Source organism: Nicotiana tabacum, chromosome 18 (assembly GCF_000715075.1).
Source record: "Nicotiana tabacum cultivar K326 chromosome 18, ASM71507v2, whole genome shotgun sequence".
Lineage (NCBI taxonomy): Eukaryota > Viridiplantae > Streptophyta > Magnoliopsida > Solanales > Solanaceae > Nicotiana > Nicotiana tabacum.
This window is the reverse complement of record NC_134097.1, coordinates 69,030,517-69,056,146: the sequence shown is the minus strand read 5'-3', so window position 1 is coordinate 69,056,146 and position 25,630 is coordinate 69,030,517. Positions and strand designations below refer to the sequence as shown.

Sequence of the window (25,630 nt, the reverse complement as noted above, 5' to 3'; positions counted from 1 at the left end):
CAGCTCAAATCTATCCAAATTAATTATATAGCTTCATTAAAATTCATCGAAAATAATTCCAGATAATAAAATATTGACTTAAAATTTTACATTAAAAAGTCAACGCGAGACTCGCCTCTCGGAACCCGACATAATTTTTACGAAATCTGAATACCCATTCCAATACGAGTTCAACTGTACCAATTTTATCATTCCGATAATAACTTGACCTCCAAATCTTAAATTTTCGTTCTTGAAAAGTTTTGCAAAAATCTTGATTTCTTCCATTTAAATCCAAAATAAATCATGAATATAACTATAAAATTATGAAGTATAATTACTTTCGGATATAGAACACTTACTTTCGGATATAGAACACTTACCACAATCCATATGGTGAAAATCGTCTCAAAAATCGCTTTAATCCGAGCTCTATAGCTCCAAATATGCTACAAATGGCCGAAACCTCGAAATATAGCTACTGCCCAGGTATTTACTCTCCGCGATCACGGAAAATGCTTCGCGATCGCAAATCACAACTTTTCTCAGCCCAAAATTTGCCCTTCGCGATCGCGAAGAACAAGTGCCCAACTCTTCTAGACAACCTCTAGTATAATGGTCATAACTTTTTGTACAAAACTCCAAATTGCAAATGGTTTAACTTTTTGAAAACTAGACACCAAGAACTACAATTTTCATGCTTTGCTCATCTCCCAATTCCTTATATAATACGAGATATAATATTTCAAAGTCGGGTCATTGCAAGAGAAAGTTTCCTCTATGTGATTGCGTAAGGCCTTCCGCGATCACAAATCACTAGCCAATTTTTGCCATTTTACTCACCGCAGTCGCGACCATTTCCATGTGATCGCATAGCACACTGCTTTAGCCAAAAATCAGCAGTTACAAATGGCCTAGAAATGGTCCGAAACCACCCCGAAATTCACCCGAGCCCCTCGGGACCTCATCCGAATATACCAACAAGTCTCAAAACATATTAAGGACTTAGTCTAGGTCTCAAATAACATCAAACAACGCTAAAAACATGAATCACACCCCAATTCAAGCCTAATGAAACTAAAAAATTTCAACTTCTACCTTCGATGCCGACACTTGTCAAATCAAGTCTGATTGACCTCAAATTTTGCACACAAGTCATAAATGACATAACAGATCTGTTCCAATTTTTCAGAATCAGATTTCGACCCTGATATCAAAAAGTCAACTCTCGAATTTGTGAGTTCCATTTTTTTTTCAACTTTCGCCAAAATGTTTCAATTTATTTTACGGACCTCCAAATCCAATTCCGGGTGCACGTCTAAGTCCGAAATCACCATACGAAGCTATTGGAATCATCAAAACTCCATTCCGGAGTCGTTTGCTCAAAAGTCAAACTCCGATCAACTCTTTTCATTTAAGTTTAAAAAATAAAAATTATTCTTTCAATTTAATTCCGAATCTTCCAAAAATGGAATTGGACCGCGCACACAAGTCATAATTAATAGGTATTACTAATTTGCTTGGGACCTTAAGTCGATGAATGAGGGTTAATTCTTAAAAGGACAAGTCCGATGGTTACACTAACCAACCAACCGCCTTCACTGCAATTCACCATAACATTCCTTGTATGTTCCTTTGAAATTTGTTGCTTTTCTTCTTTTTGTTTTCAAGAAAGATTTTTACTGGGATTCGGATGTCATTTTATCTGCCATCCCTTTAATTTTAACTCACAGGCTTAGGTTAAACTAAAAGAGTTCAATTGGGTCCGGTTGAATTCAGAGCCCATACTTGATAAGTAACACAGTCACGGTACTCCGTAGTCCGTACAGATAGCAATTGCAGGTATCGACGGGTGGTGTCCGTCCTCAACTTACTACCCAGTCGACGGTTTCAGCAGAGCTATCGACGGTGGTTATGCTTCTCAGTGGCCGCCTCATGCTCAGGTCTCTATCTCTTGCGTCATTACCGGCAACTCCTTCCCTTCAGGAAATTGCCTCTAACCATCCTACAGGTTTGTACCCATTCAATACGAAACAACTTTACAATAATTATCCCTACTTGTAAAAAGAGCTTACGGAATATGTGCATCTATCGGACGTCACATTAGCCCGTTCTTTACTTATTTGAGGTCACTCATAACACCAAGTTATGCTTCCCCTTTCAGTTTACTGGAGAGAAAAATACTGTATAGGCCTTTGTTTTTATATGGCTGAAGAGCAAGGAAATGCCCTTATACAACTGCAACTATTCTAGCAGCTAATGCTATTCTGCTGCCCCAACCAGAGGCTGATCTACATTGTAACCTATGGGAACTAGTAGCTTCTGCTCATACCTGTATATGTATTAAGAAATCCCACTAAAATAAATATCTATAATTATTTGATTGCGAACCCATTTATTATTGTATATTAACTTGAAGTTGCTATAAGAACCCATAAACTTCCTGAATCCGCCTTTGGCCCCAATCTGATTGAATTGGTTGTGCAGGTGTTGCAAAAGTAGTGCTTAAAAAGGGCAAGACACAACTATTTAAGGATGGAAGTCCAATGGTTTACAGTGGTGCTATTGATAGAGTGATTGGTAGACCACCACCCACCACTGGGGATATTGTCCTCGTTGCTGATGGCACTGAGAAACCAATTGGCTGGGGATTTTACAATTCTACTTCTATGTTCCGTGTCCGCCTCATGCAGCAAGAAGAGGAAACAGCATTGTACTATCTGTCCCGTTTATTTCTTTTCTTGTCCTCTTATTTTCGTCGGATCAAATAAATATTCACCACTCCTGATTGCTATGCTTTGTGTAAAATGATGCAGAGACCCTTCTTGTGCGCTTAATGCGGAAAAGCTACTGGAAACAAGAATTGCAGCTGCTGCGGAGTTGCGTAAGAATCTAGGGCTTCCTTCTGCTTGCACAAATGCATATCGTCTTGTTAATAGCGAAGGGGACAGGTATATTTCCTTAAACATTCATCCCTGTTTCTCATGTATGGAGCCTTATTGGCACTAAAGATCATTTGATCATGTCTATGGCGATGAAGTTTTTACATAATTGCTCAAGCAACTTAAATGGCATCCCCACGTGCATTACAGTTGAGTCATTCCTGATTATGGATTTTTGGTACTCAGTCTGTGCAACTATTTTATGAAAAAAGAGGGACAATTCCAAATAAAACAAAACAAAATAAGATAAAAAAAAAAAAGTTAGGGAGAAACTGGTGAACAGATGGAGGACTGCTAGCTGTCAATGCTAGATGGACAACTAGTAAATGATTGTCATAGCTGTTTCTTACAGGGAAAGAATCAGTCGACCCTTTTAAATTAGTAAAATTTAGGTATAGGGTAGCTATAGCAGTAATTTAACGCATACTATTATGCTCTGTATCTTCTAAGATGAAAACATGTAAAGCCTTCTTTGATAGGATCCATAAGACATTTTCCTCAAATTATTTCTCCTTCTCACATCTACAAATTGCTGCTTTTGACTGATTCCCTATGGGAGGTGTTCTACTTCTCATTTCGCTAGTTAGTTACATGTACTCCAAATAATATGCGTGATTGTGAATATTATGCTGTTTACATTACAGAATGAAGAAGATTTAGCAATGTGTTAAAAATAAGACCTTTTTCTTTCTATATTTCTTTTTGAGAGCGAAGTTTTCTAGAAGGCAAATCTTATAGCTGAAGACTTGAGTCGATGTACTGTCTTATTATTGAAATTTATTATGCTTATTAGTGCTTAAGTTAAGAAATGATGTCCGCTAGCAGCTTGTGCCTCAGTTCATTAAGATTTCATGTTTAGTATAGGTAATATATATTTAATTTTCGAGGTGCATTTAGTGAATAGAGAAGTTACAGAATTCTGGTCTACAACAAGCTTTTTGTGAAGAGAAATGTAAATACAATTGCTGACTTTTTGGATTTCCCCGTATTTAAAGGAATCAGAGGTCTTATGTGTACATATTAGTACCTTCTTGGTGCAAGTAATGAAATTCTACTTTTAAAAAAAAAAGGGGGCAGCCCGGTGCAGAAAGTATCCCACGTTCACGTAGGGCCCGGGGAAGGGCCGCACCCCAAGGGATGTGATGTAGACAACCTACCGTAATGCAAGCATTAGGGTCTGCATTCTACTTATAAAATTAAAAAAAGGACAAAGGATTCTGTCCAGTTAATCTTTGTTTGTTGCTGCTAGTTGGTTCAGCCAGTTTTTGGCATAGTGACAACTTCAAATGGTTCATATTCACTATGGAAGAAGTTCGTGCAGCTTCTAAAATTCATATGGGACATGGGATGCAGTTTCACTCAACCCGGGGGTGACAGTGGTCATCCTTTTCTTTCACCTAGCAAAATTCATAGAGGCAGGAGCATGCAGATAGATGTAGGCAGTTGTTTTTAGGGCAAATGTGTAATTTATGATGTATATTAGAAATACACATGTCAGGTTTATACAGAGACTGTTAACATCTTGCATTTTTTGCAAGGGTAATTGTGATTATTTTACATGCTCTGGAATTTGTCGTTCAATTACTTCAATTGCCAGAAATCTGATATTTACTTATTACAAAAATTACTGCATGACAGACTATCAGGCCTTATTGTTGATATCTTTGGAGATTTAGCTGTAATAGCTTCATCAGCTGCTTGGGTGCAGATATACCAGCATCAGATAATGGATTGTTTGAGTAGATTAAATAATATCAAACAGATAAGCTGGAGGCCAACTGTTGAAATCTTGAAAGCAGAAGGCTTAGATCTTTCTGATTTGAAAAAACCAGATCTAATCATACCTCAAACTACGGTAAAGGTGAGATCTGTATTCATATGGATCTGTTGTGCCATTCAGAATTTGTTTTGTGAGCTAAAATCAATATGAAGAGTTGTTTGCTCGCATGGAGGTAATAAGAAACTAAGCCAAGAGTGTGATCTGACATGAAATCCTGTTAACATATAAATGTTAGATGCTAGGATTTGCAAAAGTACAATGCTAAATCCGACTTTTAACTTTTAGAGGGCATCTTGTGTTGTTAAGGAGGCATCTCCTTTTCATTAAGCTATTACTGTCGGTTTCAGAAACTGAACGCAAAGTCGTAGATGCCTAATCGTAAGTAATTACAATCATCTTCCGTAGTGTGATATGTGGAGTGGTGCTTATGTTGCACGCAGCAATGCTTTAGAAGCAGTTTAGGTGCTAAATATTCAGTGAGCTTTCTGCCTGTAGATTTGAAATAAGTGTGCTATACTGGCCTATCATTAGCATCAGAAAACTGATCTAGTTATTAGATAATAATATTGTGGAGTGTTGATTCTGTTATCTTGAAGTTTATATTTTGACCAAATCCTGTCAAAATTCTTTGGCCGACTTTTTTAGTGTTCTCACTTTTTTTATCTTCGTTGTTGGAGTTGCAGAATTAGTAGCCAAACTATTGCTGAAGTTAAATTCTTCTCAAGTTTAAAAGGTTGTAATTCAAACCTAAACTATGAAACAACCTCTTGCAAAAATGCAGGATAAGACTGCGTACAATAGACCCTTGTGGTCCGGCCCTTCCCCGGACCTCGCATATAGCGGGAGCATAGTGCACCGAGGCTGCCCCTCGTCCCTGGCCCAACCAATAGTTCAACTTGAGACATATTTCTGGCACACAAATGACAGGCCGGAAGTAAAGTAAGGGCCAATCATCAATCAATGACGCCTTAATCTCAAATATCAGGGGTTGGCTATGTGAATCCCCCCTATCCATTTTTATGCTCTACGAGGGTCTTTCATTTCAATATTATATAATTTGGTCTCTTAAGGCAAACTAGGAGCTCTCTAAAACTAAAGTTCTCTAAGTCTCCCGGCTGACATACAAATCTTTAACCACATCACAATGACTCATGGAAAACACCGGATCTGGGAAAGGTGTAGCAACAACATGTCATTTAGGGTAGGGAACGGAGGAGGGTAACTTTTGGGGCCATAGGTGGTGCCGAGACAGTACTTTGAAAATTTCTTTCCCAAACATTTACATAATTCGTGCCAAAAGGAGCTAATAGTCCAATAAGTTTGGAGGCTGTAAGATTGTCAAATCTTCTGCGGTTAGGATTTAGGAGGAATTTCCAAGATTAGGAGGTGATAGAGTTCCAAATGTAGTCAATTTGCGTCGCAAAGAAAGCACTTCACAGGGTAGCGTGAGTATTGTCATGGGCGGCTTTCCAGCCGTGCCCCATGACCCCTTGGGCGCGCCCCGTGGCGTCCTAGCAAGCCTCCCAATGCCTAGCGCCACAGACGGCCCCGTGGTCTTGGCCACGTCAAGTGACAAGCGCGCATGTGCCTCTGTCGCCCCACCGATATCCCTCGCCAACGCCCAACCGTAGGCGGATGCCAACAGCGCCACGCGCGCAGACAACGCCGAGCGTAGACCCTGATGCCAAAGACTATGCTGCTGACAACGAACCTGTTTCTGCCTTGTAGAAAACTAAGTCTTTTTCATTGTAAATATAGAGTAGTTTTATTCCATGTACTTCCATTATGTTTCTCTAGCTTAATCAAGTCTAGTTTTGTAGCTTTGGTTTATTTTTTTAAGTATTATTAGGGGGATCAAGCAATCAAACTTTCTAGCAAGCAAACAATTCTCTGTGCTGGTGTCTCTCCCCTCGACATCGCGTTGCCTTTCTGTAATAGCTTTCATTAATGTAATCAAGCTTTCTTTCATTCTCAATCCTCATTTCTGTTCTCTCAATTGCTCTTGACATTGATTTTCCCGTGCCGTACAATCTAGTCTAGCGTACGGAGGGGACTTCAGTTGGCGGACAATAACGGCACTGACATCAGTTGCTTAGCCTTATGTCGCCCTTCCAAGGAATCTCAGGAATGCGCCGCGTAACAGTTGGTATCAGAGCCTAGGCTCGACATCGGACGAGGGAACGCATTGCCATTACCACCATTTCTGACCATGGTGAATCATGGGGACCGCATTGCGGCCCTTGAATAGACGGTTGACGGATTACGGCCCATTGTGGATACGGTGCCTGAACTAAGAACCAACCTAGGGCAAAGGTTGGACGACCTGGACCGTAGGGTGCTCCAGGCCGAAGTTGACATAGAAAACATCAGTCGCAACTCCGAGGGAGACCGACAAACGGCAGCCACAGAGGCAGCCGAAATTTTTGGCAAATTCGAGGGACTCCAACAGGAGCGTGCCGAGGATTTAGCTTACAGGGCACAAGAGGCAGACAGGGTGACTGCCATGCAACAAACTATTGACGACTTGACAGACAAACTCAATGTTGTCAATGCTGCTTTACAGGGCTTGCTTCGAGGCGGTGGAAACTAAATTGGGGGCACTGCGAACCCCGCTTCCGTGACACGAAAACTAAAAATTCCTGAGCCAAAGCCATACAGTGGAGCTAGGAATGCCAAGGAAGTGGAAAACTTCATCTTTGACATCGAACAGTACTTTGATGTTGTTGGAGGCCTAGAAGAAGCTAAGAAGGTAGCAACTGCTGCCATGTATCTTCATGGTGATGCTAACTTTGGTGGCGGGTGAAGTACGAAGCCATCAAGGCCGGTGAAGATGCTCTCGAGACATGGGCAAAACTGAAGACAGCCATACGTCTACAGTTCTTCCCCGAAAATGTGGAATACAATGCAAGGAGGAAGCTACGGGAGCTCTGCCAGACCAAGTCAGTGCGGGACTACGTGCGGGAATTCTCCGCGCTCATGCTAAACATACGTGACATGGGGGACAAAGACAAGCTCTTCACCTTCCTAGAAGGGTTGAAACCTTATGCTCGCATGGAACTGCAAAGACAAAGGGTAGATACCCTACCCAAGGAGATCCAAGCAGCTGAATGCCTTGGGGACTATCAAGTGGAAGCTCGAAAGGATCGGCCTCAGCCGCCTGTCCGAGCGGGAGTCAAAGGGGGCCAAACTAGCAATGGTGGCTCTAGCAGAAGTGGGGGAGATCGGAGTGCAACCAAATCTAAGGCCCCCTCCTCAGGCAGCAATAGTGCTGCGTCAAACAACAATGACTGGGGAGAAAGCCTCCTTCGGGATGTCGTCATTGCGGCGGACCACATTGGAATAATGAGTGTCCACATGCACAGATGAACGCCCATCAAGCCTTTGATGATGGGACATATGATGACACAGATGATGCAGACCAGACCGAGCCAGTAGGTGCCTTCAATGCAATTGTTAGCTCCATTTTTTAGGCCTTAGCGGGAACCAGTGCTGGCATCCGTAAGAAGAAGGACCCCTGCCCAAGCACCAAGAAAGGGAAAAAGAAGGCGGATGAGAAGAATCCTCCTAAACAAGAGAGGACCTTAATGTTCGTTGAGATGAAGGTAAATGGCAAGCCCATTCGGGCGATGATAGACACGGGTGCTACCCACAACTGCTTAGCCTCGACTCAGGTGGAGCGCCTTGGTCTAGTTGCAGGAAAGGGCAGAGGTAGTGTCAAAGCTATCAACTCACCTCCTCAGCCAGTGGGTGGGATAGCCAAAGAAGTACCAGTGAAGCTTGGCCCTTATGAAGGAAAATTCAACCGGCTCGTGGTGATCATAGATGACTTCGAGTTGATAGTTGGATTGGAATTCTTGAGGCAAACCAACACCATGCCTGTACCATATGCTGACATGTTACTGATAATGGGAGCAAATGGGACCAAGCCCTGCATTATCCTGTGCATGCCCATGAAGATGGCCGTTGAAAACATCTCGGCCTTGCAGTTGAAGAAGGGGGTCAAAAGACATGAACCTACGTTCCTGGCAACCCTCTGCATTGAAGATGTAGAACGCTCCTCGGGTCCCATTCTTGAGCCTGTGAAGGAGCTACTACTAGAGTTTGAAGATGTCATGCCACAAGACATGCCAAAGCGACTACCGCCTAGGCGCACTGTGGACCATGAAATTGAGCTGGTGCCGGGCGCGAAGCCACCCGCCCGGGCGCCTTACAAAATGTCACAACCCGAACTCACCGAGCTTCGGAGACAATTGACGGAAATGCTAGACACAGGGATCATCGTGCCCTCCAAATCCCCATACGGGTCCCCTGTGCTATTCCAAAAGAAACATAATGGCAGTCTACGACTCTGTGTGGACTATCAGGCTCTAAACAAAATTACTGTGAAGAACAAGTACCCTATTCCGCTAATGGCAGACTTGTTCGATAGACTGGGTAGTGCAACGGTGTTCACCAAAATAGACCTGAAGACAGGTTATTGGCAAGTTCGGATTGTAGAGGGTGATGAGCACAAGACGACCTGTGTGACAAGATATGGGTTGTACGATTTCCTGGTTATGCCATTCGGCTTGACTAACGCCCCAGCTACGTTTTGCACTTTGATGAACCAAGTCTTCCGAGAGTACATTGATGAATTCGTGGTGGTCTACTTGGATGACATTGTGGTATATAGCCAAACATTGGAGGAACACCTGATGCACTTGCGGAAGGTCCTAGCTCGATTGCGGGAGCATGAACTATATGTGAAGCTATCTAAGTGCTCCTTTGCTCAAAAGCAAATTGACTTCCTCGGACATGTCATCGAGGAAGGGCGGATCAAGATTGACCAGCAGAAGATTCAGGCAATCACATATTGGCCGCCGCCTAAGGATATCCACACCTTGAGGGCGTTCCTTGGTCTATGCAATTTCTATCGGCGATTTGTGAAAAACTACTCCCTCATTGCAGTACCATTGACAGAACTCCTCAAGAAGGTCACGCCTTGGGAATGGGGACCCAAGCGAGCGGAGGCCTTCAACGCATTGAAAGCGGCTATGTCTAGTAGTCCCGTCTTGGCCCTTCCTGATCTGGCCAAGCCATTCGAAGTACAAATAGATGCATCTGACTATGCCCTTGGTGGAGTCTTACTACAAGAAGGACATCCTGTAGCGTACGAGAGTCGGAAGCTGAAAGATGCAGAGCGGCGCTATGCCGCCCATGAGAAAGAATTATTGGCTGTCGTCCACTGCTTGTGCCTTTGGAGGCACTATTTGCTGGGGACCCCGTTCGTAGTTGAATGGTCGACAGGCAAGGTGGCAGGAACTCTTAGCTGAATTCCACTTCAACCTGGAGTACCGAAATGGGAAGACCAATCATGTTGCTGATGCGCTCAGTCGGAGAGCTGATCTAGCATCGGTGTGCCTACTCGCCACCCTAAGGGGGAGCGAAGTAGCCACCTCCATCAAGGACCAGATACAGGACTTACTCATCAAGGATCCTGCTGCACAGTATTTGGTTGATTTGGTAGGACAGGGCAAGACTCGCCAGTTCTACATGGAAGATGGTTTTCTGAAAGTGAAAGGGAACCGACTTTATGTTCCTAAAGGAGGAGATCTGTGAAGGACTCTTCTGGCTGAATGTCATGATACTCCGTGGGCCGGCCATCCTAGTGAGGAACGCACCATGGCGTTACTTCGCCGTGCATATTATTGGCCTCAAATTGCCGATGACGTTGCTCAGTATGTGAAGACTTGTCTAGTATGCCAGAAGACAAGTCGGACCGCTTAACACAAGCGGGACTCTTGGAACCACTAGCTGTCCCAAAGAGACCTTGGGAAAGCGTTTCCCTGGATTTCATCACCGGATTGCCCAATGTCGGAGATCTAACAACTATCTTGGTTGTGGTAGATCGGTTTTCCAAGTATGCTACCTTTATTGTTGCCCCACAATATATATCAGCAGAAGATACAGCTCGACTCTTCTTCTCTCATGTCGTCAAATATTGGGGCCTGCCCAAAGACATTGTTAGTGATCGCGACTCACGCTTCACTAGTAACTTTTGGACCCAATTCTTTAAGTGCCTTGGGTCAAAGTTGAGTCACAACTCAAGTTTTCATCCGCAATTTGATGGCTAGACGGAGCGGTTCAATGGTATGTTGGAGGAATATCTCCGTCACTTTGTAACCGGATCGCAGAAGAATTGGGTGAAGCTTCTGGATGCTGCTCAACTGTGTTTCAATTCACAAAAGAGCTCTAGTACAAACAAAAGCGCTTTTGAAATTGTTACCGGACAGCAATCGCTACTCCCACACACAGTCAATGCACCAAATATGTCTAAATCTCCTTGAGCTGCTAGCTTCTCAAAAGAGTGGAAGCGAAATTTGGAGATAGTGCGGAGCTATCTTGTCAAGGCTCAAAAGCGGATGAAGAGGCATGCTGATCAGAATCGTCGCTTTGTTGAATACCAAGTAGGAGACAAAGTGATGGTCAAAATTCCAAAGTGTTACTTATTTGCGGGGGTCCATGACCCTCGCCTATTGCAAAAATACATTGGACCCTTGTCCATTGAAAGGCGCATTGGGAAAGTTGCATACCGGGTGGATACCCCAGCTTGGTTGAAAATTCATCCTGTCTTCCATGTCAGCCTCCTGAAACCTTTTCGGGAAGACACGGAGGATCCTTCACGGAGCCAGCTCACAATACCCAGTATTCGAGGGCCCAATTCAATCGGGAAAAGGCGTGTTGAGGCTATCCTTGATGATAGAGTGATTCATGCCTCAAGGAAAGATCACCAAGAGTTCTTGGTGAAATGGCAGGGCTGTGATGCAGAGGAGAACACTTGGGAGAGGGGAACAAACTTCAAAGCCTACAAGAGCCTAATTGAAGATTATCTTGCAAGTAAGGCGCCGAGGACGTCGCCAATTCAGGTTGGGGAGAATGTCATGGGCGGCTTTCCAGCCGTGCCCCATGACCTCTTGGGCGCGCCCCGTGGCGTCCTAGCAAGCCTCCCAATGCCTAGCGCCACAGACGGCCCCGTGGTCTTGGCCGCGCCAAGTGACAAGCGCGCATGTGCCTTTGTCGCCCCACCGATATCCCTCGCCAGCGCCCAACTGCAGGCGGATGCCAACAGCGCCGCGCGCGCAGACCCTGATGCCAAAGACTGTTGCTGACAATGGACCTGTTTCTGCCTTGTAGAAAACTAAGTCTTTTTTATTGTAAATATAGAGTAGTTTTATTCCATGTACTTCCATTATGTTTCTCTAGCTTAATCAAGTCTAGTCTTGTAGCTTTGGTTTATTTTTTTTAAGTATTATTAGGGGGATCAAGCAATCAAACTTTCTAGCAAGCAAATAATTTTCTGTACTGGTATCTCTCCCCCTCGACACCGCGTTGCCTTTCTGTAATAGCTTTCATTAATGCAATCAAGCTTTCTTTCATTCTCAATCCTCATTTCTATTCTCTCAATTGCTCTTGACATTGGTTTTCCCGTACGACACTGACAATCTAGTCTAGCGTACGGAGGGGACTTCAGTTGGCGGACAGTAGCTGCACTGACATCAGTTGCTTAGCCTTACGTCGCCCTTCCAAGGAATCTCAGGAAGGCGCCGCGTAACAGTTGGTATCAGAGCCTAGGCTCGACATCGGACGAGGGAACGCATTGCCATTACCACCATTTCTGACCATGGTGAATCATGGGGACCGCATTGTGGCCCTTGAACAGATGGTTGACGGATTACTACCCATTATGGATACGTCCACTTGGCTTGCAGCAGGAGGGGTGATCTTGATGGCCGAAAATCTGAAGAAAAGGTAGGTCATGTATGTCAATTGGTGCTTTATGTCTAAGGATTCGGGTGAAAACGTCGACCATCACCTTCTACGTTCTCGAGCTGCTACGAGGATATGGTGGGAGACCTTGAACTAGCTGGAAATCTTTGGGTGATGCCATCCATTGTGAAAGAGGTAATCTTTAGCTAGAATTGTGGTAGACGTTGCTCTACTAGTACTTATATAGGTTTGTTTGGAGAGAAATAAATGAGAGAGCTTTCAAAGGTTTAGGGTTGAAATTTGTACATTTGAAGATTAGGCGAGTAGCCTCTTATTCCTTCTTTCTTGTTGGTGCACTCATGAGGTCCTTTGTTGTATAGAAGACAGTGTATCATTCTTAGAAAACCATATGTTTTTGTAAGTTTTTTACTTGTTTGCCCAAACACTAATGATATTTACTTTGTTAAAAAATGTTAGTGTAGCAATAATAACTAATACCTTAATCTAACTGATTGGTATCGCTCATACGGACAAGAAAAGCTGAACCTTATTTTCAACTGCCTGGTATCATGCATCTAAATCCTTTGCTTCCATTTTTTATGTCTTTAGCTAAGTCCGTGTTAATTTAGGAGCTCGTAGGTCTCTTTTTTTTTCCCAAAGTTGTAATATTTTTTTTCCAGAGATTGTTGGGGTTTTAGAGCTCATATGACTTTCTCGCATCGTCTCCTCTATGTGTGCAACTTGCACCCTTTCTTGAATGTGATCATTTTTGGTCTTGTTCAATATTGTATGACCCCATATCCATCTTAACATCTAATTTTTACTACACTCATCTTGTGGATATGTTGCTCCTTAGCAGCAAAATATTCACTCACATTTCACATTGCTGGTTTCACAACCTTCATGTAGAACTTGTTTTTCACTTTATTGGGTATCTTTATCACATAATACTGCCACGACTCTCCTCCATCTAAGGCCCAACAATCACTCACATATAATTATGCTGGTTCCAAAACTGTTCTATATAACTTGCTCTTTTTGTTAGGTATCTTCCTATCACATTGTATCTTCATAGCACTATTTCATTTCAGTCATCCTATTTTAATCCCCGTGTTTATTTCATTTATCATGTCATTCTCTTGAAAGAATGAGTCTAGATTTCTGAAATTGTCTGCATTTAGACACCCCAATTCCGTCTAATCTTATTTCACCTCTATTCTCTTGTGGGAGATAAACTTGAAATGCATTTATTTGGATCTTGGTTTTACTTATCCTTAAACCTTTGCTCTATAGAGTGCTTCTCCATTATTCCAAGTCTTGGTTGACTCTCTCATTTGTTTTGTCATCTACCCCTTCTTTTTGCTAATGGTATCAAATCTTTTATTCAACGTTCAGTCTAGGTACTGACAAAGATACCAAAGTTTGGACTTGTATAGATTACTTTCACTCAAGTACCCTTTTCCAGGTTCATTTTGCACCTCTTTCTCTGAAGTTGGGATAGAGAGAGTATCTTCTCTTAAGATATAGGCTCTAACACAAGTTGTGCAGCGGGAAAGGAAAAGGAGGAGAGGAGCAAAGGCAAGATGGGAGGATTTTACTTCCTTTTTTCTATTTTGTATCAAAGTTTAATATCTTATATTTGCTTTCCCAGATCTCACCCTTTTAAAATGCAATATACCTATCCAAATGTTTCCAGAAATTCGATTCAATTGCATTGGCAGCTGCGTCAGAGTGCATTTTGAAGCAAATTTATATTAGCTAGTGTTACACACATTATTAGAACTGACCAAATCACAACTTCTGCAATAGTTTGGCAACTACTCTATGACTTGTTCTATATCTGCATTTAACATGCTATGCTTGCATTGGAAAAAAGATGACTGGAAAAAAAGAACACTGTATGCTAAAGGTTTAAGCCATGGTGTGCGATGTGGATATACTTTTTCAGCTGTTGTATGAACTTTCCTGTTAAGTATTAATCTACGCTGCTGAAAGCCTGAAAGATTTGTTAACATGGTTTAATTTTTTTCTGGTTGAGGTTATGGAGAATGGAATTTCATATTGGATATCCTTGGATGGGCAAAAGACAGGGTTTTATGCAGATCAACGTGAAAACCGTTGCTTCTTATCTACCATTTCAGAGGGTCGTAGAGTTCTTGACATATGTTGCTACACTGGAGGTTTTGCTCTAAATGCAGCATCTGGTGGTGCTTTGGATGTTATCGGTATTAATTACTTTCATTGTCTTGTCAATTTTTATCTGCAAATGTAAGTTACTATTTTGCATGTGTAACTCATGCAGTTAGATGACAGCAACAACATCAACAACTACTACACCTCAATTCCAAGCAAGTTGGAGTAAAAAAGATACAAGATTATAGTGTTTAATGAAAATAAAAATGTAAGATAACAATAATATACAACCGATATATCTTCTTCTGACTAACATATCGATAGCTTCTTTCTCTTTTTGTTTCTTGTTCATTGCTCGCAGTTCATGCTTTAACATAGAAAATAAAAAATTGTAATACCTGATCTTTTCCTAGATAACTAAGTAAAATGATAATGACATATTATATGATAATTATTAGAAGTAATCATAAATAAAACTTGAAATGCCAAAAAGGCTATGAGTTACTATGTTTTGTGATTTTGATGTAGAGTTCTTTTATTAGGTTGTCTTCATTATATGCTTTTTTAGCCATTTTCCTGTTTCTAGGCAAATGCTTCAGAGCTCAATCCCATGCAACATATTTGTTGATCAATGTCCTACCACCAATCCCATAGGGAGGTAACCTCCTTCCTCGTAATTTAGTGTTAGGTTCGAACAAATCGGAAGGTTTTGCATTCATTGTTTGTCCTCTTCACTCCCTTGGTTCTTTGCCTTCTCTTCGATTTTGAATTCTCTCTTATTCCACTCTCGATCTCTTCAAACTATTCACCTCCATATTTCCCCAACTGAAACATCAGGCGGTGATTCATTCTCTCTTTCTTCAAGGATTCCAGCTATCCTTCTATTTCTGAATCCATGGTGTCTTTAGTACTATAAGGCATTCCAAATCCCAATAATCCTTGATATAAGTATATAACCTAATCACTTTGATGATGCTGGAGCCCATGCCATTCCTTCTCCTTCTGTGAAGCTGGAGGTAATTGGTCCTTAAATATTTATGAAAGCTTAAGAAGGATAGTGGAGAATTGAAGAAATTGTGCTTATGATATCGACTTGCTCTTTTAAACATACTGAATCAAAAAAGAGAACCCAAACAGATAGGTGGAGAAGCCTTTATCATTTTCCTTGTTAGCAGACAGCAACGTCAATCGCAGCATCTTATTGTAATTTCTTTCTTGATAAAACATCTTACTGTAATTTCTAGAAGCCATGTCCATGTCAGAAAGTCATTTTCCAGCAACTGATTTTGATAGTCACCTTTCAATATCAATCAAAAAGAAAGATGAAGTATGGATGTACTGTTTTGTAACAATCCTTACCTCAAGGATCATTACATAAGCAAAAGAGTATTCCGTTGATTTCAACTCAAAGTAGAATATCAGTAGTTCTCAACAAAAATGAAGCGCGAAGTTACAAGATATTGGATGTAATATGCTAATCAAACCAACAAACTAAGTCGAGGCTGTAACCTCAACAACGATGATCTTTGGCAGTGATTTAACAGACTTTAGAAGGAGAAGAGTAAGAAAGAGAGGAAAAATGATAGAGATAAGAGCTAGAGAGGTAGGGGAGAAGCAGAAAGGAGGGTTCAGAAGAGAACAACAGATAGAGAGAAGGAGATTTCTGTGTCGATTCTTCACTACCTTCATTCTCATTTCCCCTTTATTTATATTGACAACAAAGAGATGATGTGCCAAGCCGTTGCCCATGTGACATTCGACCAGTTCACATGCCTCTAACAAATTGAGGTCATTACATTCCCTTCCCTTTGAATTTAACCTTGTCCTCAAGGTTGTTAGAAAATGAGTCAGACCATATCCTTGAGTTCAAAATGGATTTCTCTGTATGATGCTCTGACATGCCGAACCAGCTTAACATTATTGTAAATAAATCATACCCGGCATCATTTTCCGAAGGTTTCTCCAACTTCCTGTTGTCACAGGCAAATATTTCATCCCACAATATCAATAGGTCTTCAGGTTGAATTGCATACCAACTAGTTTCTGGCTTGTAATGTTGTTGTTTAGCTTCTCTAATATTTCTTACAATTTCAAGTATATCTCCTGCTTAGTTGTATGAGCATTATCACCAGCAAGTTATGAATGCAGTAAACCATCCACCTTCATTGAACTCCATTGCCTTTTCAACATTTTTGTTCTTCATTGAACTTCTAACTCTTTTTACATCATCCCACCTCTCTGCTCACCTCCATTGAACTCCATTGCCTTTTCAACATTTTTGTTCTTCATTGAACTTCTAACTCTTTCTACATCATCCCACCTCTCTGCTCTTGCATAAGCATTAGACATAATGACATAGCCTCTAGCATGCTATAATTCAAGCTGCAGGAGCTTCTCTGATACAACTTTTGCTATTTCAAGGTTCTTGTGAGCTCTGCAAGTAGAGAATACTGCATCCCAGATCACAATCTGACTCCAAGGGCGTGCTTTCAATAAATTTAAAAGCCTCGTCCAATCGACTACAGCATAATGTTTCATAGTGGGCTCAATCGAATACTCGCGCTTGCTATCTGAAAACCCTGATCCACCTGTCCGGCATGAGAGCTTTCAGTTAAAACAACAAGGAAGAAACTCCATTGGGTTTGGTTCCAGCCAGTTTCATATCTGTAGAACACTTTAGAGCTTTAATCTTTATCACCATGTCCATGAGTTGCCCGACCCCGAATAATAGGATTTTGAACATCTCAATTAATTTCATTGGAAGAGAGCAAAATCCCCAAATCAATAGACTGGACATCTCTCAGACCTCTCAAAAGTACAGAATCTCCCTGACAACTCCACCAATGCTAGCTCAATTGAAACTGGTGCCATTTCATACCATTTGACTGCATATTCTAGCCAACCAAATATATCACATCCAAAGAGAACAGGTTTAAGTGAGGAACCCGATCAAACACTTGATTAGAGTTAGGCTCCTTCGTGTTGCCTCACCCTCTACCTTCTTCACCTTAGAATCAATAATCATAAGCATAGGGGTGCCCCTTTCTCAAGCTTTTCTGTAACATAAGGTAAGCTTTTTGGGACCCTCATAAATTATAGCAACCTCTTCATCTGGTCCTAGGTCCTAAATCCTTGGCATTGCATATTCATTCATTGTAGCCCATGCTCGTTTATCACTCCTTGTGCTGCCTGATTTGATGTCAATTTATTCATCACTCTGATGTAGGTGCGAAATTGAGCTTCAACTCCATATTCTTCCGCCATGGTCGTTAATCAGAGCTGTGCCATGAAAAAGGCTCTGGTACTATTTTGTAACAGTCTAACCTCAAGGATCATTACATAATCAAAAGGGTATTCCATTGATTTCAACTCAAAGTAGAACTACAGTAGTTCTCAATGAAATGAAGTGCGAATTACAAGAAAGTGGATCTTACTAAGTATGTGTCCATCTCATCTAAAAGCTTAAGCTATTAGAGAGAACATTTGATTTACTTAATTATATTTTAAACACGCCCCATCACGTGCAAGCTTGATTCTTTTTCATGGGCCAAGCACATGGAGATTTTCTTTTTGATAATGGGTGGCGGTGAGACTCGAGCTTAAGATGTTTGCCTGCCTAAGTACCATGTTGAAGGTCCGGCCATCTCATCTCAAATCTTGAGTTGTTAGAGAGAACACACTTTTATTTAGTTAATTATATTCTTAACAGGTCTAAAATGCTAATCTGAACCAACAAACTAAGTCAAGGCTGAAACCTCAACAATGATGAACTTTCATATGATTTAACAGTCTTTAGAAGAAGAATAGGGAAGAGAGAGGAAGAGCTATAGTATTAAGAGATAGAGAGAGAAATAGACAGATAGTGAAGGAGCAGAAAGGAAAGTTGAGAAGAAGAACAGAGTAGATTGAGAGAATGATATTTCTGTAATGATTCTTCACTGCCTTCATTCATATTTCCTCTCTTGTTTATATTGATAACAGAGAGATGATGTGCCAAGCATTGCCCATGTGACATTCAACCAGCTCACGTGCCTCTAGCAAATTGACATCATTACATGTTGATAAATGGTGCAGAGAAGAACACTGCAGAAGACACAATTGGAGCATATCTGTAGTTACAGGTGGTGAGAGAAAGGTATATAACTAGAGTGCAATAAAGAGGCAGAGAAAGACATTGGCTTGTTCCATTTGCTATTTTCTTTGTTTTCTTTTTTCTCTCTGATATTGAATTAGTCACATGCAGGAGGATAATACGCCCAATAATAACTAATACTGAGATAATAGAATTGAAAAAACCATTTGCTTCTCGCTTCCCCACCGCCTCGCTCTTATGCGTGCTATGCACTTGCTTCATTCTTTGCACTTCACATTAAGCAAATATCATTCTTCGCATTCTCATCGTCATTGAAAGTAAGAACGATAGATTCTCACAGTTGTAGTTCAAGTCGGTAAGTTTGTGGAGTCATTCAAGAATGCGAGCAATATTTATCTTATTCCTCGGGGTGTATCAGAACACTTTCCTAGTTAATCCGACGTGCTATTTTTTATATCTTGGAACTACTTTATAAGTTTGCTTCTGGTTTTCTAGTGTAGTAAACACTCAGTGTTTTGAAGGTGTTGATTCATCTTCGCCTGCATTGGAACTTGCCAAAGAAAATGTTGCATTAAATGGCCTGGATTCCCAAAGGATATCTTTTCTGCGAGAAGATGCAACTGAGTTCATGAAGGCTGCTGTTTCTAGAAACGAATCGTGGGATATAGTTATATTGGATCCTCCTAAATTGGCGCCTCGGAAAAAGGTAATTGAAATGTTTTGTATGTGGACTTCAGTGTTGATGTCTTGGTGATGAACTTTACTTTGTTCTGAATATAAAAAGATTCGCATTTGCTGTGTGGAGTGTAGGCATTGCTCGATTTCTGAGTTCTGGTAAATGAATTATTATGTGATGCATTTGGTGGAAAGTGATTTACTGATGTGGTATCTCAAGTATTGGTTGTTGAATCACATGGCTAGTGGATTTGAAGAATGTTGCTTCTAGATTATTTCTGATAGAAAATGGTGATCAACTAAGCTCGAGAATATTTCTGATTTGAAGAATGTTGCTTCTAGAATATTTCTGATAGAAAGTCACTTCCCAAGAAACTATGTGGAAAAATTCCCAATGAGATGGCGAGCGGAGGATGATGCTATAGAACATCTGTTTTATCCCATGGGATGGTGAGAGGAGGAGGATGCCATAGAGCATCTGTTCTTTTTGAATATGCTTGGAATAGCAATCCTGGTTACTAACTTCCTCATTTGTGAGGATAAGTCATATTTGCCCTCTGTCGTCTTTGTTTCATCACTTTTATTCCATCTTAGTCATTTCAACTAATTGGAAGGAAAAAGCTTTTCTATGACATCGTGTTATTTGTTTCAGAGCTCTTTCATTTTGTAGTCATTTTTCATTTGTTTGTTACTTCATACAGGTCTTAAAGAGTGCGTCTGGCATGTATAGGAATTTGAACTATTTGGCCATGCAGTTGACAAAAAGAGGTGGTCTCCTAATGACCTGCTCATGTTCTGGAGCTATGACCCAAAGTGGACTGTTCTTGCGCATTCTTCAGGCAAGTTAGATTATTTTGTTCAAGGACTAGTAAAAAGATATATCAAACACCGTTGGAATATTTGCCGATATTATGAAAAAGTTTTCTGTAGAAAGAATTTTGTGTTTGAGCAACTTGTTCTGAAAAAAGGTTTTGGAAATTGTTCTTCCCTAATATTTGCAATTTTTTTTATTTGCGGAAGAATGACTGTGGTTCTTTTTCAGGGGCGGATTTCGTACTTTACTACTGGGCCCTTTTGGACCTAGTATTTTGATGCGGAGTACATATTTATGTGTGAATATCCACTAAAATTTTAACAAATGTTAGATCTGAACCCAGAATTTTAAAAGTACAATGAGTTCAGTGTTAAGAATCTTAAAGGTCGAACATATCAAGAGAAAATCCTAAATCCGCCTCTAGTTCTAGTACCAATCCTACAAGAAAAAGGGAAACCCAAACTTAATGACTGCTCTGTACTGCATACTTTTTTTTGACAAATGGTAAGTGTATTATTAGCATGGCACCAAGGAGGTGCTGTAAAAATATTTACAAGATGCCAACAAAATATCCTTTCCTACTCGTGAGTTTTCTCACGATGTGCATGGCGGCTTTGGTTTTGGGGATAGAAACGGAGGTGGAACTCCGCTAAAGCTTTTGACTTGGCAATAGCTAACTCGAGTTTTAAGAAGAGAGAAGAACACTTGGTAACCTTTAAGAGTGCGGTGGCCAAGACACAAATTGATTACTTACTCTTTAGGAAGTGTGATAGAAGTCTTTGCTTGGATTGCAAGGTTATTCCAAGTGAGAATCTCTCGACCCAACATAGGCGCTTGGTGATGGACTTGGAGATCATGAGGTAAAGGAAGAAGAGGGTTGTGTATGGTCAACCTAAGATCAAGTGGAGAGCCATGACTTAGGACAAAGCTCGGTAGTTAGGGGAGAAGTTGGTTGCTATGTAGGTCTGGAGGAATAGAGGGGACGCGAGTAGTATGTGGACCTCGACTGCGAATTGCATCAGGGAAGCGGCTAGAGAGGTGCTACGAGTCTCGAAGGGCTACTCTGGTGGGCACGGGGGACTGGTGGTGGAATAGAGAGGTCCAAAAAGAGTAGAAGCCAAGAAAACTGCATATCTGAAGTTGGTGGAGAGCAAGGACGAGGAGGAGAAGAGGACGAATAGGGAGTGGTACAAGAAGACCAAGAAGGAGGCAGAGCTAGCGGTTATGGTGGCTAAGACTGCAGCGTTTGGACGTTTGTATGAGGAACTTAGGGACAGAGGCGGGGACAAGAAGTTGTACAAGCTAGCCAAGATGAGAGAAAGAAAGGCTCGTGACCTGGACCAAGTGAAGTGAATTAAAGATGAGTATGGCAGAGTATTGATGAAAGAGGCACATATCAGGCGTAAGTGGCAGACTAACTTCCATAAACTCCTAAATGAAAAGGGAGATAGTGACATCGTGTTGGGTGATATGGAGCACTCCGAGAGCCGTTGAGATTTTGGTTATTATAGGCGTATAAAATTGAGGAGGTCGATGAGGCTATGCATAAGATGAGTAAGGGGAGAATGACCTGGGCTAAACGAAATTCTAGTGAAATTTTGGAAGACCGTGAGCAGAGCAGGCTTGGAATGACTCACTGGATTGTTTAACATCATTTTTAGGACGACAGAGATGCCCGAAGGATGGAGGTGGAATACGATAATTCTATTATATAAAAACAAGGGTGATATCCAAAATTGCAACAACTATAGGGTATCAAGCTGTTAAGCCACACTATGAAAGTTTGGAAGAGGGTGGCGGAAGCAAAGGTGAGGAAGAGTGTCTATTTCCGAAAACTAGTTCGGATTCATGTCGGGTCGTTTGACTACGGAAGCCATTAATCATGTAAGGCAGTTGGTGGAACAGTATAGGGAGAGGAAGAGGGACTTGCACATGGTGTTCATTGATCTAGAGAAAGCATACAACAAAGCCCCAAGGGAGATTCTATGGAGATGTTTGGAGGCTAGAGGTGTTCATGTAGCGTATACTAGGGTGATTAAGAACATGTATGAAGGAGCTAAAACTTGGGTGAGGACAGTGAGAGGGGACTCTGACCTCTTGACAGTTATGATGGGGTTGCATCAGGGGTCATCTCTTAGCCCATTTTTAGTTGCTTTGGCGTTGGATACAGTGATGTGTCACATTCAAGGGGAGGGGATGTGCCATGATGTATATTATTTGCAGATGATATTGTACTGATTGACAAGATGCGAAGTGGTGTTAACGCGAGATTATTTGTATGGAGACAAACATTAGAGTCTAAAGGTTTCAAGTTGAGTAGGATCAAGACAAAATACTTGAAGTGTTAGTTCAGTGACGGGACCAGTGAAGTGGACGGAGTGTGATGCTTGATACACAACTCATCCCCTAGAAAGATAGTTTCAAGTACTTGGGGTCTATAATCCAAGGTAATGGAAAGATTAACGAGGATGTTACACATCGTATTGGTGCGGGTGGGTGAAATGGAGGCTCGCATCCGGTGTCTTATGTGATAAGAATGTGCCTCCTGAACTTAGAAGGTAAGTTCTACAAAGCGGTAGTTAGACGGACTATGTTGTACGTGACTGGGTGTTGGCCAGTCAAGAATTCTCATGTCCGAAAAATGGAAGTAGTAAAAATGAGGATGTTGAGATAGATGTGCGGGCATACCAGGATTGATAAGATTAAGATTGAGGATATTCGGGCCAAAGTAGGAGTGGCCCCCATGGAGGATAAAATGCAGGAAGCGAGACTTAGATCGTTTGGGCATTTGAAGAGGAAAAGTACAAATGCCCCGATGAGGATGTGTGAGAGGTTGTTCTTGGTGGGTCTTAAAAGAGGTAGAGGTAGGCCAAAAAAGTAATGGGGAGAGGTGATTAGGCAAGATATGGCTTTGCTTCAGCTGACCGAGGACATGACCCTTAATAGGAAGGTGTGGAGTTCGAAGATTAATGTTGTAGGTTAGTACGTAGTTGTGTTTTTTTCCGGACATTTCCATGTTATTAGTTGTAGGCTTGTATTCTAATATTGTAGATTTCTATCACTACATGTTGCTTTCACCTTGTTTCCTTTATCTTGTTCTCGTTATTGCTTGTTGCTACTGGTCTTTTCCTCATTTTCTGCATGCAGAGGATCTACTGGAAACAACCTCTCTACATTCACTGCAGGGGTAAGGTTTGCGTACTATCTACCTTCCTCATATCCCACTTGTGGGGCTATATTGGGTTTGTTGTTATTTACACCAAAAATGAAATAAAAGTAAACAGTTCATCTTCAAAGGGGATCTAGAATTTGAAGTTTCTGGATTCCTATAGCAACTTCAAGTCAATATTACAACAATAACTACGAATCACAATCAAATACTTATATATAATTAGTGGATTAATATATATACATGGTCTGAGCAAAAGTTACTGGGTTCATGTGAACCGATAACAAACACTCTAGATCCGCTCCTGGTCAACTTGATCTTCTAAAAAGAGTTTCCTTTATCTTCAAATAACCTAGTGTTTCACTCCCTCCAACCTGTCCACCATATGCAAGCGGGAACGGTTTGCTAGCATTTCCTTTGATTGGAATTCTTGCCTCTGATGCTCCAATATTTCAGTAGCTCACGAGTACACCCTCGTTTGCTCCGTTTTAGTACCATATTCAGAAAGAGTTGCCATAGCTGGTCCATAAGATGATAGTGCAAAATAAATGTTTGATACTCTTAGCCTTGTCTCCACATAGATTACATCAACAGAAATCTTCTTTTTTTAGAGATTTTTACATGGATCCACTTTTCATTCCATTTGTGGGAATTTGATGATCTATAAACCGTCTCTAACGAGCGATCGGCTCATGTTTGAGCATGATGAATCACTTCGTGCCGACCTGTTGCCAATCCACTTTCCGCTGTGTTAAACAAGCTTCTCGGGTACCAAGTGAAAAAAGCCACTTTGTGAGTTGCATTTGTTTTCCACATCCTGCATAGTTTTAGCACCCAAAATCCATTTGATGCCCTGAAACTTGATGTTTGATTAACAGGTTTGTTAAAAGACGATGTTATCTAATGGAACACCATGATATAATGTATAAAGTAGGCTTTAGTTTTTTTTCTTTTGTAAGGTAGGCTTAGTTAGTCCATTTTAACTTTGTCAATTCTTGCTCTGCTCCTATGTGGTTTTACAATGTCTCTGGTCAAGGACAATTAGTAACTCGATACTCTTTATATAGCTATGTGGATAGACAGAAGCTTGTTTCTCCTCTCTTTTCTTTGATGATGACCATTACAATACTGATAACCATGTCACTGAATGAAGCATCCTCACTTATTGTGCATGTTGTGCCTGCATGAGCACATTTCAGGCAAAATAGCAGTACTACATAGGCACACATACATATAGTTAAAGACATTAGTCCACTAAGTGAAACGTTTATTCAGCAACAGGATCTATTCTTTGTGGTATTTTAATGCAGCCTCTTTTCAAAAGAGAACTTGTCAATTTTAATTTGGGTCTTATTCCGAGCATAAATATCTTGATCTGGTCCTTCAGAAACATAGTTTGATTGATGTGCTTTGTGATTTGCTTGCACTTAGGGTGCTGCATCAATGGCTGGGAGGAAAATCACTGTTGTACGTCAGGCAGGAGCAGCATGTGATCATCCAATTGATCCTGCCTATCCAGAGGGAGCATATCTCACGAATATCTTGCTTAGAGTGTTGTAGATCTTTTTGTATATCGAATGAACCCCTTGTTTACTAATGGATTCCTTTCAGGAATAGAGCAAGTTCAAGGTGTAAGGTGCCAAAGAAATTAAAATGCCATTTTTTTTCGTTTTGAGGTTCTTTTTCTTTTTCCCTATTTCGGATAAGTATTATTAGTCCTGTATTACCTGTTGACGGTAGCTACTCCTGACTGACACGACTCCTCACTGACGCAATTTCCGTAGTTGACTTGGTTGTTGAGCAAGAGACAAGCTCTCTAGAGGTGAAATAGGGGTGATCAAACTGACTTTCCAGTCTGTAACATTCTAAATTTCTAATTATAAGACAGTTACGCCCAAGGGAATGAAAATGTAGAGATTTAAAGTAAATAGAAAATTTTATAAAACTGAGTCGAGAGGAGTATGTGTAGCTTGTTTGAATTGCCTCTTTTTTAGCACTTTATTTTTCCGACTGGAAAGAAAAGCACTTTCTTTTGCACTTCCTTCTCACCATTATAATTACTATGTTTCTTTTTTGCTTGAATGTGCTTCTCCTTGGTCTACTTCGTCCTAAATAATCCATATAGCCTGCCCTTAACAGTAACATGGCTGTCATATGGAGTCCAACTGCGTATTTCACATAAAGAAGTTTGACCCAAAAAATTTTTAAAAAAATTTGAGAAGTCAAAAAGCCAATTTACCTTCTCAATTTGGGACCAAAAGAAAAAACCTCCACTTATTCGACACACAGGCAACACAAG

At 41.1% G+C, this 25,630-nt stretch overlaps 1 protein-coding gene across 3 annotated transcripts; it reads left to right on the top strand.

The window, feature by feature from the left end:
- Positions 1–1,470: 1,470 nt before the first annotated feature.
- Positions 1,471–25,229, top strand: LOC107788632 (uncharacterized). 3 transcript variants are annotated; one of them, XM_075236963.1, is made up of 9 exons: positions 1,471–1,604; positions 1,713–1,990; positions 2,467–2,692; positions 2,796–2,930; positions 4,560–4,782; positions 14,486–14,672; positions 19,195–19,379; positions 20,050–20,187; positions 24,763–25,229. In XM_075236963.1, exons 2-9 carry the CDS (start codon positions 1,894–1,896, stop codon positions 24,889–24,891), a joined length of 1,320 nt encoding a protein of 439 aa, XP_075093064.1. In that variant the 5' UTR covers positions 1,471–1,604; positions 1,713–1,893; the 3' UTR covers positions 24,892–25,229. The 3 variants fall into 3 exon arrangements, with proteins under 3 accessions (XP_075093064.1, XP_075093065.1, XP_075093063.1); XM_075236964.1 differs by adding an exon at positions 23,310–23,349 and having other exon boundaries at positions 1,518–1,990; positions 24,763–25,025; XM_075236962.1 differs by having other exon boundaries at positions 1,518–1,990.
- The last annotated feature ends 401 nt before the right edge of the window (positions 25,230–25,630 follow it).